At 53.8% G+C, this 20,113-nt stretch overlaps 1 protein-coding gene across 1 annotated transcript; it reads left to right on the top strand.

Annotated features, from left to right (window-relative positions):
• Positions 1-233: 233 nt before the first annotated feature.
• NCLIV_030750 (putative DNA polymerase theta) lies at positions 234-18,895 on the top strand (the record flags this gene model as incomplete). The annotated part of the gene is made up of 19 exons (XM_003883271.1): positions 234-804; positions 1,172-2,218; positions 2,595-2,670; positions 3,177-3,525; positions 4,374-4,457; positions 5,213-5,276; positions 5,952-6,126; positions 6,849-7,306; positions 7,970-8,103; positions 8,906-8,982; positions 9,500-10,063; positions 10,378-10,411; positions 11,122-13,246; positions 14,440-14,542; positions 15,192-15,311; positions 15,821-15,952; positions 16,421-16,865; positions 17,350-17,541; positions 18,089-18,895. 19 exons carry the CDS (start codon positions 234-236, stop codon positions 18,893-18,895), a joined length of 7,557 nt encoding a protein of 2,518 aa, XP_003883320.1.
• Positions 18,896-20,113: the final 1,218 nt, after the last annotated feature.

Below are 20,113 nucleotides of genomic sequence, written 5' to 3' on the forward strand. Positions count from 1 at the left end.
GCTGTTCGAATGACCGAGAGTTTCTCGCTGCGTTCTCCTCGGCGACTCGAAGCGAGCGAGACAACATCCACTTACAATGTGATAACGAGAGACAGCCACAGTGAAGAGATGTGCCCAAAAGAGTGCCTCCGCTCCGTCAAGCAGAGGCGACGATGTAAATCGCCACCCTCGTCTTTCCCACTGACTGTCCGCACACCAAACACAGAATCTCGACATCCCCACGAGACACAAGCATGCAGGCATCCCCCCCTCGCCGTTCTTCCTCACGCTCTGTGTCTTTGCTCGCTCCTTCCCTAGCTGCGCATGCAAACGGTCGGACGACGAGTGTCTCCTCTGCGGGGGCGTCCTCGCGCTCCGCAGGCCCTCGGGAGACTCCGACGCCGAGATGGCGCGAGAGGCACGGAGACAGGAAGGTCGGACCGGCGCGACAGAAACGAGGAAGAGCGGAGAGAGAGGAGAAGACGAAGAACAAACTCGAGCAGCAAGCCGTTCTCCGGCTGCTCCCTCGGGCTGGCGGGCACGCCGAGAGTCGCGGAAAGAAGAAGCGAGGCCTTGCGCTCCACCGCGATCTGCTGCGACAGGTCCAGGCAGAGAAGGAAGCTGCCAAACGCCCCAAGAGACGCTTGGCTGTCTGGCGTTCACGCCCGGCGAGCTGGCTCTTGACCGCATCGTCTAACCACGAAGCAGCCTCCGCGAGTCGCGAGCTCGTCTACGTCTCCATCAGTGGAGCTGTCATCCCGCCGCCGCTCTGTTTTCGAGTTGCGAAGGAGGAGAAGCGCCTGCTGAAGGCCTACGGCATCACAGGTACGAGCCGGAAGAGAGCGAGGAGGCGTCTCTCCGGGAGAAGAAGGGACCGCGGAAACACCCCCGACAACACACAGAGTCTCTGGACAGGGCGCGCCCTGAAAACTCACGTTTTGGGACTTGGCCGCTCGGCGGAAATCTCGCTGTTCGCTGACGCTCCCCTTTCCGTTCCTCCCTTACTCGTCCCTTTTCTCCTCTTTTCTGTCTCCTCACCTTGCCGCTTCTTGTGCTTTTGCTCGCTCAACCCCCCCTTTCTCCTCTTTCCCTTTTCCCCTCTGTTGCTGCGCTTTCTTCGGGGTGTCTCTATATGTCCTCGCAGATCTCTCGTTTTCATTTGTCTTTTTCTGTCTCTGTGCCTTTTCCGCAGATCGCCCTGACTGCTCCAGCGCCATCTGGTACCCAGACAGGCTTCCGCTGTACAGACGCCTGCGCCTTCAGGCGTCGTCTTGTGCAGAGGCGGAAGGGCGTGTTTCTATTCCCGAAACGCCTCGGCCTGCGCGCGCTACCGCATCTTTCGCCTCAGAGCGTCCATCGGCCTCGGCCTCGCCCCCGAGCTCGGACGCATGCAGTTTCGCTTTCTGGTGCTTGCCACCGTCTCTCATCGAAGCCCTCGCGATCCGCGGGATTACCCGTCTCTACTCCTGGCAGGCAGAATGCCTGTTGCGCGCTCTTCCGTTCTTCGCAAGACCGACTTGTCGACCGCCCCGTGCACCGCCTTCCTCCCTTTCCGTCCCACCTGCAGCTTCGCCGTCTTCGTCTGTCGCCGAGACGTTCGCCAAGCTTGGTCCTGGTCGCGACAGGAAGCGAGGCAGATGCGCAGAAGAGGACACAGATGGGGACAGCGAGGCGGAAGGAGCAAGCAACGAAGACAAGAGAAGGCGCGAAGTTCGGGAGGCCCAGGAGGAAAGAGAGGAACGCCCGACACCAAGCCGCCTCGGAAGCCGGAAACGGGACGACGGCGAAAGTGAGGACGAAATCCCTTCCTGTCGTTCCTCGCCTTCCACTGCCGAGACGGTTCTTGCAGATGACGAGGTCATCGACGAGGCAGACGGGGAAGGCGAACGGGAAGACGAAACGGAAGAACAAACGACAAACGACGAAGCAGGGAGCGGCGAGGAAGTGGCGGACGAACACGCGGACGAAGGAGAGGAAGCGCTCTACTCTTTCAACAGACAAACAGAGACGCCAACAGAGGGCTGTCTCACCGGACGGTCTCTGGTTTACTGTGCACCTACATCTGGAGGGAAGTCTCTGGTAGCAGATCTGATAATGGTTCTTCGGTGTCTCTTTGCTGGCAAGCGGTGTATGTACATCGTTCCTCACGTCTCCCTTTGCCGCGAAAAGTCCGACTTCCTCCACAACCTTCTTTTTCCGTCCCTCTGTCTCCGCGTCCAGGCCTTCAATGCCTCGGCTGGTGAGCGAGGGCGAATGGCCGTGCGAGAAGAAGGGGCTGGGGCAGAAGAGACGAGGAACAGGGTCACACACCCAGGCGACCCACACGGGAGACAGAGACTGTGAACAACCGGCCGTCGTTCGCGCACATCTCTCTGTCCCTTCCCGGCGCTCGCGTTCTCTCCCTTCGTTTCTCTCCCTCTGTTGTTTCTTCCCTCCAACTCCCTCAACTCTCTACCTCCCTGTAGATACAACGCAGGAGAACCGCCGCCTTCTTCTCCGTTAGAATGGCCTTGGACGAACAACGCGGCTCGCTTGCCTCGCTCCCTCTTCGCGTGCGAGACGAAGGCGCATTGCATGCCGCGCTTCAGTTTCTCTCCGTGTGTCTCTTCCCGCAGCATCTGCTTCCAGTTGGTTTTCCGGCATCGACATCGCCGTCTGCACTCTCGAACAGGCCAACAACATCCTCAACCGGTCGGAGAAGAAACTCACGCAGATGCACGAGCTTCGACACGCAAATGCAGCTGCCTCGGCGGAGTCTGTTTTTTCCTCCATGCTGACGAATCGAGGCAAACAGCATATCTACTCACAGCTACGCTGGCGACTTAGATGTAGTTGGTCACCCTTTGCATGACATACACGTCCAGGCTTCTTTTATTCCTTTATCTATATGTGTACATACATGTCGATATATATATATATATATATATATACATACTTCTATCTACACATATGCGTATATATATGTATATCTGGATACATATGGATGTATATATATGTATATAGATGTATGTATGTATGTATGCATACAGCATATACATGTCTACATATATTGATATGTGCAAGCCCGTGCTGGGCAGTTAAGGCCCCGGCCGCCCTGTCTCTGTTTTTGTTTTATATCCGGCACCAACGCACCCGTGATTGTAGACATGCATAGAAAAAAACGTGTCTGTTTTTTGTCACTCGTGTCTTTTTCGCAGACTGCTCCAGGACGCAGGCCCGATCGCTCGCGCGCACCGTGGGTGTTTTGCGCGCCTTCTCGAGGAGACGGAACAGGCGTGTCGGAGAATGCAGTCTCCACAGACAGCCGAGCGTCCGCCCGAAGGCGACGAAGCCGCTAAAGCACTCAGTCGCCACTTCGCGTCGCTCTCGGGCCTTCTCCTTCAGGACATTGGCGTCGTTGTCGTGGACGAGTTCCACACGCTCGGCGAGAAAGCGAGGGGTCACCTAGTCGAGCTCGTGTTGATGAAGATCCAGTTCCTCAACCGGTTTCTTCTCCAAAACATTCAAGTCGTCGCCATGTCCGCGACGCTTCCCAATGCTCACGAGGTAGGCGAAAAGACTCACATGCATCCCCCAGGTTGGGTGTATAGACACGGGGAGCACCGCGATGTGCCTGCAGACGCAGTCCAAATAGGCACATATGGTTGGGCGTCCGCCTCTCACAAGGCATTTGGTAGAAGATAGTTCACATCCTACATTCCGATAACACCGTGTACATATATGTATCTATATGTGAATAAACATGTATGTGGATATATATGCATGTGCATGTATTACGTGTATATATATATATATATATATACATGTATTTCTGTGTACGTGTACGTGCACATGGTTAAGAGCCAAGGAGCATCAGGATTTGGCTTGTTGTCTACTGGACTCGGAGAGAGTCGAGAGGTGGGGCGGAAAAGCGGGAAGGCGAAGAGAAAAGATCGATTAAGAAGCCTTTCCGATAGGCAGGCAGAGAATGAGAAAAGAGGCGTCCTGCCCATGGCGCTTTTCTCTCAGTTCTCCGCATTCAACAGGGACACTTCGCGGCCGTGTCGACTGGTCACGTGTGCGACAGTAAAGAAGGAAGCAGAAAAACGCAAAAGAGAAGACCCGAGACGGGTGATCCTTTTACCCCTGTATTTGGCTGACTACACACAACCAATGTGCGAAGGATATTGTGGCGTCGTTTCTCTTCTCTTTTTGTTCTTCCCCTATCTCCTCTCTTCTCTCTGCCGTCTCGTCTACTTCCTGTTTTCTCTTCTTCCGCTTCTCTCTTCTTTCGCCCTTCTCTCTTTTCTCCTTCCTTTCGCCTTCTTCTCTTCTTCGTCTCTCCTCCTTTTCTGCTCCTTTTCATCGCTCCTTCTCTCCTCTCCTCTCCTTCGCCTTTCCTGTCCGTCTCGCAGCTGGCTGAGTGGCTGAACGCCGAGATTTTCACGACGGCTCTCCGCCCCCTGCCTCTCGACTATTTCCTCAAATGCGAAGGCGCGGTGAGATCGCTTCCTCTTCTCTCTCAGCTGATCACATCCACAGACACCGGACTTCTTCCATCATCTCAAGTCGCGCACTGACCCAGTCGCTCAGCGGAGAGACGCTGAGTGTATCTTGCGCTTCTTACAGTCACACCACCCATACAAAGCGGACGCGCGGATGAAACACGATTCGTGGCAGGCGTATCTCGGCACGCAAACACACCTGACATCCATATGTATATATATATATATATGGAATGCATCTCTCCAGATGTATATATATATATATATAGCTGTTGAGACAATCGCACGCATATATGTATATGTGAATATATATACATATATATGTACATATATATATATATATATATACATATGGAATGCATCTCTCTAGATGTATATATATAGCTGTTGAGACAATCGCACGCATATATGTATATGTGAATATATATACATATATATGTACATATATATATATATATATATATATGTAAACGTAGCTGTCGGTGTGTGTATCTGATAGGAACGAGCTGGGTCAACGCGTGAAACTGTTTTGTGTTCACCGAGCACAGTGGCAACTCCCAGCTCCCTGGTTCGCTCTTCTCGCCTTACTCGTGTGCTTGACCCTGCCTCTATGCAGAGGGCATTAAGCAAAATGCTTTGGGCAGTCATCGCTCGACACCCTCCGCAAAAACCACGACTCACGCCTGCGTCTGACAGGAGTCTGCGTTTTGTTCTGTGTCCTCGGTGCTTTCCCTTGGTTTGTTTTGTAGGTTTACCGCTCAGCTGTGACCTACCTTCCTGTTCTTGCCTCCTCCGACTCCTCACCTGCTTCTGGTATCTCCTCTTCCGCTTCTCCCTCTTCTTCCTCTTTGTCTTCTTTGCCCTCTTCGTCGTCTACTTCTTCCTCTCCTTCCGTTTCTTCTTCCGCTTTTTCGTTGCCTTCTGCGGGGTGTCCTCGAGCTCTCTCCTGTCGTCCCCAACTGGTTCGCCGCCTTCCCGAGTCGCGCCGGACGGTTTCCACGGTGCTTCTGAGTGCCGGGGCTGCCGCCGTCTCGGCGCTGTCTCTGGCCGTGTCCACGCTACTATCTGAAGGCGCGAGTTTGCATCTCCTCACTCAGGATGTCGTGGCGAGACGCGCGGTACAGATTGTAAGGACATCGCGAGAAAACGAGGGGAGGAAAGTCGCAGAATCTGGAAAAACGCAAACCCCTCAAACACCAAGCCGACGGCCTGGCAGCGGACAGCAGGGGGGGGAAGGCACAGACGCAGGGACAGTGATCGCCAACGGAGGAGAAGAGAGGCATGGGGAACAGCACCAGGGAAGAAAAGATCTGAGAAGAATGGAAGGACCGAGTGGGAATGAAACGTCTCGTCAGACGTCGGGTGACCCTCGAGAGACGGACGGAACCTCTTCGTCCTCGCATCCGTCTCTTCGATCCCCTTCGCCTTCCTCGTCTTCCTCTACTTTTTCCTCGTGTTCCTCCACTTTTTCCTCTTCTTCCTCTTCAGCGTCGACTGCTTCTTCGTCAGCTCCTGTCTTAGCTGGGCCAGGAAAAGGGAGACTTCTCATCGATGAGGATCACCTGGGATACCTCGTGTGGGAATCGGTCAGAGAAGCGAAGTCTGTGATTGTTTTCTGCGCCACCAAGGCGTGGTGCGGTCGATCGGCAGGCTTCCTCGCAAGGTAACGAGGCCAAACGGAGCAGAGGATTACGCGAAGAAACCTCAAAAACGAAGAAACGCAACGACAAGCGAAAATGTTGATCCAGTTTAACCCCATATGTTAGTGTACGCCTGCCGTTTCTCGCGTAGTTAACTCGAGTGATAACAGTAATCGATTCACTTAACTTTTCATAAATATATATTCCGCCCAGTACCTAATCGGCCTTATCGCTGCGGAATAACGTTAACTGAAGAAAATTGAAATCCAACGCATTAGCCGTGTTCAGCATCCTCGGCGCAACATCTGGGATCCGTCAAAACTGTCGCTTTTTTTCACACTTTATAGTTATAGTCTATGGTTGTAGATGTTATTAAGGAAGGCACACCCCCCCCGCGCGAAAGGTCAAATCCTGCACAAGAAGAGACATAGGCGCGTCTCCTCTAAGCCTCCTAGAACAAAGGATGGTCTCTACACCACGCCATCCTCCAGGGAGCACAAGGAACGACACAGAGGCAAAAAGGACAAAGACAGCGAGGGCGCGAAGGCCACGCAAGCATCCCTCGTCCCCTGGCAAACCTAGGCCGTCTCATGGCAGTGATCGTTGATCCTCAACGATGCTTGTTCTCGCAACCGTTCCTTTGCTCGTTCGCCTGCTTCAGTCCCTATCAGGATATAGATATGTGGCGCACACCCCTGGGGCTTTCTCTCCTTTCTTTCTGTGTGTGTTTGTCTATGTAATACAGCCGACTTCCGATGTATCGTCTCCTGGCTGCGGCTGCCTGGCTCTTAACGCCAGCTGCTGCTTCGCGTCTCGACGAATTGCGTGGTTCCTCTCGCGCTACGCTGCCTCTCTCGTCTTGTGCCTCGGAGCTAATCTTGCCTTTCGAGGGGGAGAGAAAGAGGGCGGTCATCGCGACGGAATCTCTCGGCGCGTCTCCGCGTCAGGAGGCGACTTGCGACGGCGTGCCCACCGAAGGCGGCTCTGCCTCTTCGCGTGCTTCCTCGGAGGACGTCTTTGCGTCGCTCTCGCAGCCGCTTCTTGCGGACCTTCTCCTCTTCGCGCCGCCTCTCTTTGTTTCGCCCGCAGTGCGACAAGGCAGAGAGGAACTCATCAACCTGCTTCGAGACGCAAACCCCGAGGGCGTGCGGTGCCAAGTCCAGGAGACAGCGATCAGAGAAGGCGTTGCCTACCATCACGCAGGTACAGGGTGGAGGGAGAGGATGCAAACAAAGCAGAAGACGAGAATGCAGGAGTGACGGCGACAGACGCGGAAGAAACGCCTTCAGGGATATATCTCAAAAAGGACGAGAAAACAGCAACACGATGATGCTGTCCTGTGAACACGTCAAATGTGGCATCTACGGCTCCTCACATTCTCCATGAATGGAAGCGTTTCTGTCGAGTTTCACACCACCCCGATACAGGCGGGTCATACATACATATAAATCTATACGTCTGCCTATTCATGTATGCATATGAAGGTGCACAAACATTTCTACACGGTGGGGAGGCAAGAGACACGTATCTCTGTTTCGTAGGGCATCCTGGTTCCTTTCTCTCTCTTGTTGCTGAAAAGGGAAAACTGAATGTCGCATGGCGCTGTCGAGGCAGTGCTCGGCACGCGTCCTCTCTTTGTATGAACCTATCTCCGGGAATCTCTCTACCTACCTCTATATATGTATATATATGTAGATATATACATTGATATGTATGAGGTGGCATCGAAAGGTATCTAGCGCTCGATCGAAGGATAGGAGTTGCGGATTTGTGCCTGTTTTTCGCGAGTTTTCGCAGCTTCTGAGCAGGGACGAGCGAGCACGGGGCGACCCCAATGCTTTCCACTGTTTCGTTTCTTCTGCTCAGGCTTAGATGGGCTCGCGCGAACAGCCATCGAAGTCGCTTTCCAGCAGGGCGTTCTCTCCGTTTTGTGTGCGACCTCGACTCTGGCGGTGGGAGTCAACCTACCCGCTGCGCGCGTCATCCTCAGATCCCCGGAGGTGCGGCGCTGCTTCGCACTCTCGCCTGCTTCTGTCAACCAAAGCCGGGGAAAATTCAGACTGTTACGTCCTCGGACGAGCTGGTAATGTCTCTGTAGTTTTCCTGTCTGTCAGTCTCACTCCCCATCGACAGTCCGCTCTATCTCCTTAAGACAGAGATGGCTTTCTCTATCTCCCTTTCTTGCTACACGAAAATGTGCTTCCACAGTGTCCACACCCGTGCAATTGTGTTTACACACATATACATTCAGGTATATGTCTGTGATGTGCATCTATCTAATTAGACATTTATATGCCTAGACAGATAGAGATTTCTACATGCCGCATTATGTGTTTCTTGGTTTCCGCCTTCATCTGTGTCTCTTCACATGGTTGCGCTTCCGTTAGTCCTCTTCACCGATCTTCGGCGGTGGCCTTCCTTTGCTGTCTCACAAAATTCCGTCTTTCTCGTCCTCGTCCCTGTCGCGTATACAGTTCAGCTCCATTCAAGGCACGTCCAGCTGTCTTAGAATGACGAGTGTCCGTCTGCAACTGCAACGCATGCCTTTGCGCCTCTCTCTGCTTTCCTGTCTGAGGGTGTCTCTTTTCGTGTGTGCCGCCTCCTCGTTTCTTGCTTCCTGATGGTTCACTAAGAAAAGGCACTTTCCTCGACTTTCCCGTCGCCTTATCGCCCGCCTCTGCTCGTGCCTTTCTGTTCCGCTTCTCCGTTGCTTTTCGCTCTTGCCTCTCGTCTCCCCTGTTCGTCGAATGTTGCCGTCCACTCTGCTCCTTTCGCGTTTCCCCGCTTTCTCTCGGCACCCAGATTGGCCACGAGGCTCTCGACGTCGCGCGCTTCAGACAAATGGCCGGTCGCGCGGGCCGCACGGGCTACACAGAACGGTGAGAGTGTTTTGTTCATTTACGAACTTGTCTCCCGGATTTCCGCGGCGTCTTCGGGCCGGCTCTCGCAAACGCCTCGCGGCAGATCTCGCTTTTGCCCTCCCAGCCACTCACCGCGTCTCTGCGCAAGAGAGACCCATGCTTCTCCATCCGACGAACGCGAGACCGCTCTCTCAATGCGACTGCCATGCTCTCCTCGTCCCATGTCTATACGCAGATATAACCCTGAATCAATATATCCATACCTACCGATGTATATTTATATATAGATGTATACACGCATCAGTTCCATACACGTAAATGTATGTCTGCAAGCATATACTCATATATATATATATATATATATATTTGTGGGCCCCAGGGTTCTCTGTATTTCGCGAAGAAGGCAGGCAGAGAGAACGACAGGTTCCCCTTCTCCAATTCTGTCTCTAAGCTGCACAGGAAGTGCGTTTGCCCTCGAACGGTGACCCCTCCGGCAAGGCGCGCCGCATCTCGTTTCTTGCGTTGTTTTCTGCAGCGGAGAGGCGTTCCTGTTTTGCTCATCCAAGCAACTCCCCGCCTGTCTCGCTTTGATCTCGGGTGCTCCACTGGCATCTTCCTCTCTCTCCCCGAACGCCGCGCTCGCCTTCCCCCCGCCTCGCCGAGATGCCCTTGAAAGCGAACCGCAACGTGACCGATCTTTTTTCTCCTCCAAACTGCATGCGCAGAAAGGCGACGCCTGTTCGACGGCAGTCCCGGCGGCCGTCCCCGCACCTCCGCGCGTTCTTGCTCAGGACCGAGGAGACAGTTTCTCGTCAGGTTCCATTCGTTCTCAGCTCGAAGGCCTTCACCTGTGTCGCGCCTTGCTGGAAGGCTGCGAGGCGCTTCTGCCGCTCTCTCTCCTGCTGCCGTCGAGGTTTCTCCTGAGGCGGCAAAGAGGCGCGGCGCAGCCCCGACCTGCACGCGTTTGCCAGCCTCAGGTCGCCGGAGACGGTGAGCAAGACGTTCAGAACAAACACAGAAACTCGTGCGACGATGGCTTGTCTCTCTCGTGGACCACCCGCAACGTGTTCGGGCTTGCCGAGAGAGTCGCAGTCCCGCAGTAGGACGCGAGTGCATGAAAAGTGATGGCTTGGTCTCGCTCTTATGAAAACCGGTCGTGGGGCGGGCACGAAACGACAGAAAAAAAGCAACCCTTCTTCGTCCCCTGCGATCTTCTTCCGTTTCAGCGCACTCGTGCGAGCAGACGCGGAGCCGGATACACCCGCTAAGAAGCAAGGAAGCAGAAGGACAAGAGGGAGAACAAGAGAGAGAACAAGAGATAGAACAAGAGGGAGAACAAGAGAGAGAACAAGAGGGAGAGCAAGAGGGAGAACAAGAGAAAGGGCATTTGCCGGTGGTTTCACGACTCTTCAGCCTTGTCCGCCTTTGCACGTTTCGCGGCAAGCAGGTGCGTGTGAGCTACCATAGGATGCGTTTCACGCCCTGCGTTGGTGCGTGCCTTTCCCTTTTTTTTTCTACTCAGAGAACTTGTTTTTCTTTAGCATGCACACAGAAAGGGTGCGCCGTCCGAGTCCGTTTCTCCTGTCTCAGGCTTCCCTTTATCTCCCTCGAATCGTCTGTCTTCTTCCTGCTTCATAGATACACACATCAATCCATCCTTCAGATATATATATATATATATATATATATATATATATATATATATGTATGTATATAGATAGAAAGGTCTGTATTTCTCTCCGTATATGCATATATATATATATATGCAGATGCGTTTTGGAAGTTCTACGGATATGTCCCTAGCGCTTATCCTTTGTGGTGTCCACGCATGCATCCTATATATCTTCCAAGATCTGTATATATCCCTAGGTACCCGCATACAGTATACAGTCTGTTACGGTATACAGATACACAGCGAAACACGCCTTCTGCCTTCTGTAGATCTCTATGGAGCTTTCCACGGCTGTCTCTGCCTGCTTGGGTTGTTTGTCGGGTGTTTCCTTGGTCCCGTTGTGCCTTTTCGCGTGCATGCGAATGGCCGATCGGAATACCGGCGGTCTGTGTGGGGCGCCTGCGAGGCGACACTCTGCCTGTTTTGTTTTCCTCAAAATCCCCCGCTCTCTCATCTTTTCCTGTCGACACGGCTCTTGTCTTCAGGTCCCGAGAGAGCAGATGGAAAGCGAAATGCATGCATGCGTGGCCTATCTCCACGAGAATTTCCTTCTTGAGACCCGCAGCAGTGCAGCTCTCGGCTCTGCGGGGGGAGCCGCGAGGGCCGCGGACGCTGGCGGATTTTCCATTCCAGCGGACCGTGGGGAGGCTGAGACTCACAAGGGAGAAGAACGCATGCATGCAGTCTGTGGCGCGAACTCACACGGAGTGCTTGGGAAAGAACAGGAAGACGAGACAGTCGAGCGGCGTCTCGGGAAGCAGAGCAGCATGGGCCTTCCGCCGGGTCCGACGACGGCGAGGGGGGGCACTCGAGACGCGAAAGAGGACGAGCGTTTGCAGGGATGGCCAAGACTCGGCGGGTGCATGCGTCGGAGATTTGCTTCTTTTCTGCGGCGCGAACTCGCAGAGAAACACAGTCTTTATGCCGCAGCGGTCGAAAAAACCCGCCGCGCGCAGCGGGATCTCCAGGCGTTCCCAGCGTCTCCCCATGAGGCGTCTATCCACCGGAAATGCGCCCAGGGAAACCCCGAGGTCGTGCGCGTGGAACCCGCGGGATTCCGCATCGCGGCCGTGGCCTCGCCATTGACGAAGGCGTCGCCTTTGTCTTTGGCTGAATCGACTTTCCACAAACACGAGGTCGCCCACCTTCCGTCACCTGTCTCGCGTCCTTCCTGCGAGTCCCCAGTCTCGCGTGGTTCGTCCTCACCTGTGGGTGTTGCTCTTTCCCCGTCTTCGCTGTCTCCGTGTACAGCGTCGCTCGCTTCCTCCGATGCGACGTCTCGGATTTCTGCCGATGAAACGCGCGTACAGCAGAGACGCGCGCTCGAACAGGCCTACGCCCAAACAGCCCGCCACGCGGACCTGATGAAGCGACAGTTTCTGCTTTTTTCCCGGACGCACCGCAGCCTTGCATGCACGCTGCAGAGAATGCCGCACCTTCGATCTCCTGTCTTGCTCCTCTGCTTCTTTCTCCACGAACTCGCCGAGCCTTCCTCGTCCTTCTGCCCCTCTGCGTCGCTCTTGCGGAGCGGCGCCTGTTCGCAAAAAAAGGTCGCAGCTCTCTGCAGGCGCACCGCCGGCGCGAGCGTCGCGGGTGTCCCCTCAACCTTCGCTTCGGAGTCGGGAGGCAAAAACGCGGAAGGCGAGAAGGCCGCGACGAGAGCCGAAACCGAAGAGACACGCGCCGCGAAGGAAGAAACGGAAACCGCGGAGGAAGCGAAGGCGACAAGCGGGGAAAAACAGGTGGCGAAGGCCGAGGCCAAAGTGGCGAGTTCTCCCACCCCTCGGTCGGAGTGGACTCCCGCAGGCGACGCAGTGCAACGGGTGCATGAAGAGAAAGGTTTGACGAAAACTGTCGCTCTTACCTCGCCTCCTGCGAGCCGTGGACCAGGCGGAAGGGAGGACGCAGGCGACGGCGTTGAGGCCGGGACGGTGCCTGCTGTCGTGTCAGGACAGAAACACCCCAAACAGACAGCGAGCGGGAAAGAGGACTGCCAGCCTTCAAACGTCACGCAGATTCGACGCGGAAGCACAGCTTTGACAGCGGCTCTCGCCCAACATGCAAAGGACGAATTTGTGTGCGCAGTCTCGCGATCTTTTCGTCTCCCGCGAACTCTTTTTCTCAAACTACAAGTCGCTTTCTGTCACCCTGATCAGGCCTCTCTGCCTGTACCTTCCTCTCCTCTCCCCTCGTTCGGTTCTTTGTCGTCGCTTCCCCCTCCGTCCTCGCCTCCCTCGCCTTCTCGTTCGTCTCCTTTTCCCCATTCGCCGTGTCCTTCCTCTCCTCCTGCGTGTTCTGCCTCGTCCTCTCCTTCCTCGCTTTGTGTGAGTGCTTCGATTTTCCCTCTCCGCGATCGATCGCCTGGCGATGTTCGGGAAGGAAACGGCGGGCGGGCGACTCCGCGGCTGCTGCCGGCCTCGCAGGCTCCTCCTGGAAACGATCGAAAGGCGGGCGGGAACCCGGAAGGCGCCTGTCGAGCAAATACCAAACGCTGGAGACAAAACGCCTTCATCGCGTGCACCTACTTGGGGTCCGCAGCCGTCGAGACGGGCGTGCATCCCTGGGAAGCTCTCGAGGCCTTCGCGGATCTCTACAAGGCGGTTCACCAGGGTGGGTGCATGCATGCATTGAAGCGAGCTGCATGCAGTTCTTCCCTTCCCGTAGCGCGGCCTGCTCTTGCGCTGCAGGCAGCGATCCTTAGTGCCGCGATACCCCCCCCCCCCCCGCATGCAGCCCGATTCACGTGTTTTTGTCAAAGCTAACAGGGTTCGCTGGAAAACTGCTATTCGAAAACGGCACCTTTTGGCTCCTTCCCCCTGTTCGGAAGTTGCATTTCAAAGTATGCATATACTCAGCTGTAAATACGGTTTTCTAGGCTCGACGGCACATCCAGAAGCTGGAAGAGCGCCTAGAGAAACCTTAACGTAGTAGGATATTGAAATCCAAAGAGCTTCTTCTTCCGAATGCATTCATGGAAACCTATAAATTTCGCATGCTTGATTGACATTTGGCCTCCGTGGCTGTCCGTGATGCGCTCTGCGTGAGCGTTCGTTTTGCGCACACTCGACCCGTCTCATGCGTCTTTTTCGCTGTTGCATGCAGGGCTTTTCTTGAGAAGCGATTTGCATCTCCTTTACCTGGGAGCGTCTCCCGTTCTCTCTCCAGCAAACATCTCCTGGGTCGCCTGCCTGCGCATCTACGACAGTCTGGATCTCCTCTCCAGGTCTCAGCGTCTTCACGAGAGAAAGCAAATGAGGCTCTGTGTCTTTTCGCACTTCCGCACGATTCAATAGCTCACCAAACGCGCACATCGACCTGCGTTCAGGCCTACCCGTGTCCACACACGCACACACCCAAATGCACACGCGCGCTCGCGCAACCGGGAGGGCAGAACGCACAAAAGCCTCTAAACTTCCATGTCTACCCATATATATATATATATATATATATATACAGAAAAGGAGGCGACAGTTTACATATATGTATATATATGCCTATGTGTGTAAATATGTAGACCCCCAGGTTTTCCCAGAACCTCGTCATGCATGACAATCTGCACATACCTATCTGTGTCCGTGCGTGCCTGTGTGCCCCTGCCGTAAGTGCCCGCGCCTGGCCTTGCTTCGACATCGTCGCCTCAAACGTATCTCGACCTCTGTCTCTTCGCGAGTGCGGGATGACAGCGGCCGCAAGGTTTGGTTTTTGCATGCGTGCGTGTCACTGCTCGGCGCCCTTCAGAAAGCTCGCGGACTCCCTCGGGATTTCTCGTTCCTTTCTTCTCCGGGCCTCTCGTGCGGCTCCAGGTGAGCGACGCGAGGCCGGTATCGGCGAGGCCCTGTCGACAGGTGGCGCGACGGCTGCTGCACATGCACTTCATCAAACCCACCGACTCCTCCTCGAAGATCGGTGAGCTCCAGCTCTTCTCTCTCGCAGAAACTCTCATTTAGTCGACTCTGTGTGTGTAGCCATGCGCATCGGTATCTATACTACGAGGTACATGTCTGCAATTGCATATGCATATCTCAATATCTATCTATCTATCTATCTATCTATCTATCTATATATATATATATATGTGGCCATATAGGTATGTACAGGTACGTGGATGTACATGTGTGTTTGTGCGGACCTACACACATATGCAGACATACACATGAATACATACCCATATATATATATATATATATATATATATAGGCATGTTCATACACCGTATATGCATGTGTATATGCACGCGTAAATACAGGTGTGTGACCAAATGAAGGTTTTGCGAGAAAGTGGTAGAGTTTGGCTTCTTTCTGTTTTCGACGCTCTAGATCTGAATGCGTTCGTGTGCATGCGTGCAAGTGGGTATGCCCGGCCTGCGGCTGTACCGCCAGCCCAGCACCTGTGGCTACTCCGTCCTGGTGTACTGTGCAGCACACCTATACTCCTTCTGCTCTATAGAGGCTCTCAAATTGCCCCCTATATATGCGGCCCGCATGTCCGAGGCCTGCATGTCTTCATCGATTTCTTTCCACCGTGCTGTGTGTCCACTTGATATCCGTTTTTTCAGCGTCTCCTTCCAGTGCATGCAGAACGCCCGACTGCTGCTGTCTCATCGGCGCTTCTTCGTCGCGCTGCAGCTCTTTGAGGTTGTCTCCCGCGACGCGACGCTCTCGCGGGTTGCAGAAAGGTCTGCTCATTCTCTTTTCCTGCCTTCGAATTTCCTTTCTTCTGATGCACGTGATTGTGGGATTCTAGAGAAACGATAGACACTCGTTCTTCGCAACATGGAAAAAACGGAAGCGTGAAGCCTTTGTGATACACCCCCTAAAGCACGATATGTGGGCATTCGGTCGTAACCAGTTGTCTCGGGGAGAAGTAAAATGCTTCCCTCTCTGTGTGTTTCTCGTTTAGAAAGGACACGGGTTTCCCTCCCGAACCTGCCCCACGCAAGGCATACACGGAGGAAATGATATACTGGCCGTTTAGTTCCTGGAAAATAGGCAGAGAACCGATCAGGGGGCTGTAGCTGGTTTTGTGTCGTTATCCCACGAACCAACGAAATCCCCTCTATTCCCTACCTTTTCGATGCACTTCAGAAGCAGTATACTCCCTACATGTAAACAGCCCAGGAACGCTGCAGGCAGAAATCCCGTTCAGGATGTGGATCAGGGGGGTTGCCGTCGCTTTCTGGATCAGTGCATGCACCGACGGCTCGAATTGGTCGTGCAGATTTGCGACGACACCGGCCGCCGTCCAGATGACTCTCTCCCAGGCCGCGCTCTTTGCAGCAACAATGTCGAAATTTGTGATGAACATGCCGTCTCAAATGTAAGTTTTTCCTCTCTGGCTCTTGCGAGAGAGATACAGAAACAGCAAAGACGTCGCGGGAGAGACACTTTTCTCTTGGTCTTGTGTGCTGAGAAAGCTCTCCACAGTATCCCAGCCTCTGTCATCCAGCGGGGTCACGAGGGTCGGCATGCGCTACCCCGCACCTCAGGTTCCCGAGACAGAGTGTGTCGAAACACATTTCAACTCACCCTCTGTGCGCAGCGAGAAATCGGCAGCCGGAGAGCACGTGGACGGCTTCGAAGAACAGACAAGACACCAAACCAGAAAGCGACAACCCATAGTAGATCCGTATACACAATATATATATATATATATATATATATATATATATATACATGTGTATGTGTGTATATTTATGTGCATGCGTAGTTGGGTGTAGGTGTCCCTTCCTGCGTTCAATGTGTGTAGTGGGTTCTTCCTACAACGCTTCTACGTTTGCTTTCTCAGCGCATCTCTCAGCGAGGTGTTCTCACAGCTGTCAGAAAAACTCCATCTCGTTTCCTTCACCGCCTGGTCACGCTCTTCCCTGTCTTCCTCTCCTCCCTCGATCTCTTCTCCCTCTTTGGCCTCTTCTGGCGCCTCTCTGAGCGCTCCCTTCTTCCCCCCAGTCGCCCCGGTTGTCGGCTTTGAAGGGGTACGACGCCCTGCTTCTCCCTCTTCTTCTCCCTCTTCTTCTCTATCTTCTTCTCGTCTGTCTTCTGGACTTCTTGCTGGTGTCTCGACAGCTCTTTCTCACCTGAGCAAGAAGCCGCTTTCTCTCCCGAAAGAGGTGCTGGAGTTGCGTTCGCGTTTTTCGGCGAGCCTGTCCATGCGGCAAGCATTGGCGCTCGTCGGCGCGGGGCTGGGGACGCCCGAGTTGATCGCTAAGGCTCCGCTGGGAAAGGTATTCAAGGTAAAGACGGAGCAGAAAACAGACACGAAGGAGAGAGGGAGGCGCGGCTAAGCAGAGGCGAGCATGCCTCACGCAGAGAATAACCTAGAATTGCTTGGGGGTTTAAAAAGCGAGACGAGAGACAACCCAGCAATCGTGGGGGTGGTATGGGGGATGAGAGAGGGGAAAAGACGAGAGGGATCAAAGCAAACAATCTGTGAAGAGGAAGAAGCGTGGACGCCCGAGGCGAGCTGAAGGCCATAACTTTCCCTACAGCTGGTGCCACGCGCAGAAACCTTTTCTGCAGATGCAGAAGCAAACCCCCAGGCTCTGTGCCTTGCATGCTCGCTCGTTCTCCTTCTCGCTAGGGGCAGTCGGTGTGTATGTGGATGCATGGCTGGAAGGCGAGACGCGGGAAAGGCGGAAACTCTTTTTGCAGCGGCGAGAGGCGAACTGTGTTGGGATGCATGCTTAGAAACGCTTTCGGAGTTACGTGTTTTTTCAGGCCCTCGAAGCAACAGAGGCGGCAGATATTTCCCTCGGCGATGGCAGCGAAGCTGGCGGCGGTCGCCCGAGTCTCGCTGCTCCGCGCGATCAAGTGTGGCGCATGCAGAGAATGCGAAGCGATGCCAAACGCCTCACGGCTGCGGGGAAGATCAAAATGGAAGCGCGGCAGATTCTCAGGGAAGAGCTCCAGGTGGGAATAAACGAATGTGAGGAGCCAGCAGCGAGACGAGCTGAAAGACCGTTGACAAGCCCGCGCCTACCTCGTGCGTTTCATGAACTGTTTATCGCCCAAGGTAGATACGATATACACAATAGTGCTTGCGTGTATACGTATATGTGTATATGGATGTAGGTATCCATGTCTCTGTCTTCCTAATCTATACATGGCTTGGGGAGAGAACGACAAACGTATATATCATGCTCTTTCTCTCCCGTCTCTTCGCGTCGTCCTTGTGGCGCGGCAATGGAGCGCCTCTTCCGGGAACGGTTTTCTTTTCGGGAGTCCGGCTTCTTTTCCGTGTTGTCGATCTTCGCGTTTCGCCTGTGTATGAGTGCGGGTCTTTTCGTCCCCCTCTTCTCGGTTCGGTTCTCCCTCTTGCGCCTTCGTGCTCGAGTCCTTTCTCGCCTCCTTGTTCCTGAGTGTCGACTGTGTCTTTCGCCCCTCGCTTGCCCGTTGTGTCTCCATGTGGTGTGTTCACCACGTGCCATCCTGCGGTTCCCCTCCTGGTGTTGGACAGCGGCGCGAAGACGAAGCGTATCAACACCAGCTGCTGGCTTCTCGGCACGCCCGTCCTTCCACAAAGCACAAGACTTCGGCCTTTCCTTCCTTTCGGCCGTCGTCCTCGTCTCCTCCTCCGTCGCTTTCTTCTGCTGCGCGAGGACCGCTCTCTGGGATGTCTGTGGGCGGCGACGGGGCAGATGAGGAAGGAGAACGAGGAGCGGAAGCGAGGAGAGGGGTTGCATGCAATCGAGACCGAGGAAGAGGCGCTGTCAACCATCGGTGCGGGGTGCACTGGCGAGTTGAGAACGATCCGAGAGAGCGTGAGAGAGGCGAGACGTTTTTGTCGAAGAAACGCTGCACGGAGAATGCCTCGCCGAGGAGGCGGAAGAGCCACGGCGAAGGGAAACAGAGGCCAGCTCAAGTTGCACATCCAGCGTTTCTTCAGAGGGGAACGACCGGCTTCAGCTTTCGTCGAAGAGACCGCGGCAAGGGAACCCCAGACACAGAGGGAAACGCAGGTGTACAGACAACAGCGGGAGCCGACCTTTGTCGCGAGGGACGCGCGAAACTCAAACCCAGCGAAAGAAGAGAGGCAGCAGCCGATGGAGACGAAGATACATATGATGAAACAGAGAGCGGTAGTGATAAAGAAAGTGATCGTGATGAAGATAGTGATCGTGATGAGGATAGGGATCTTCATGAAGATAGCGATGAAAGTAGCGACACTGATGAAAGTAGCGACACGGATGAAGAAAGTGAAGAAGAAAGTGATGACGAGGGTGACGCGTCTCAGAGCGATTCCTCAATAGACGAGGATTTCTGATCTTTCGTCTTCGGGATGGCAAAGAACAGGTATCGTTGCCGGCACATGAAATGCGACGGTGTACGTACACCAGACCAAACTGAAGGTGTGGTGTCGGTGGTTCGTCGTCGCTCTTAATTCTTGCACAACAGCTGTACTCGTCCCTCGACGCAGTGGGAAAACGCCACATATCTCCCGACTGCCTCTCACGTGTTTTCGCATCCCTGACAAAGATTCCAACGCTTACTGTCGCTCGCCCCAACGCAACACGGATCGAAATATCTAATCTCGATAAAGAAATAGGCATGTATTTATATATGTGTATCACACATATAGAGATTGAATAGATACATGGATGTGTGATGTGTGAGCGCATCTGTTCAAATATGGATAAATATATATAGTAGCATTTTCCCATGTATATATATGACCCGTTTGTACGTTTGTGTAGATACATGCGCATATATATATATATATATATATATAGCGTTAATACACTGCGTTTAACCGTCAGAGTTATACATGAGGAGCCGTGAACAGTTCCCGTTTGTTAGCGTACCATCACGAGTCTGTGAAACCACAGCGTTTGTTTTGTCTCTCTCATCCTTCCCTGCCGCCCGTATGGAGTCGTTGTGTGTGTCCTCGCCTGTATCTGCGCCTCTCCATTATTTGTCCTTGTAGCACTTCGTCTCGTTTCTCCCCACTCATCGGGAGCTGAGCAGTCAAATGCCTCTGAAGAAACAGAGGGAAAATCGGTTGTCCGGAATGGGAGGAAGCCGGAAACTTGCGGCTAATATTCGGACGCGGTTGCAGATGCAGAAACAGAAACAAAAGCAGAAATACAAAGAAAAAGCCGTCCCCGCGCAGGGGCAACGTTCCACACAGGCCCGAGCGAGAACATCGGGGACACTCGCGCGTTTCCTTGCTTCCTCTTTCCACCTCAGTTTCTCATTGGTCGCCGCTTCCTTTTGTTAATGTATAGATGCGTGCTAGCCTCTCACATGACTTGCTTTGTCTATCCGTTTTATTCATTTCGGTGCTTCTTTTCTTCGCTGTCCCTCCAGCGCAGATGCCCTCCAAACACACGGCTCGCTGGAACGTCGACAGAGGGCACCTGCTGCGTATCAAACAGATACGCTGAAGATTCGGTGGCCCGATCTGAAGCTATAGAAACAACTGATAAATGCAAAACACATATATATATGCACATGATTATTTATATATATATATATACTTTGG

This window comes from Neospora caninum, chromosome VIII, assembly GCF_000208865.1.
Source record: "Neospora caninum Liverpool complete genome, chromosome VIII".
NCBI classification, from domain to species: Eukaryota; Apicomplexa; class Conoidasida; order Eucoccidiorida; family Sarcocystidae; genus Neospora; species Neospora caninum.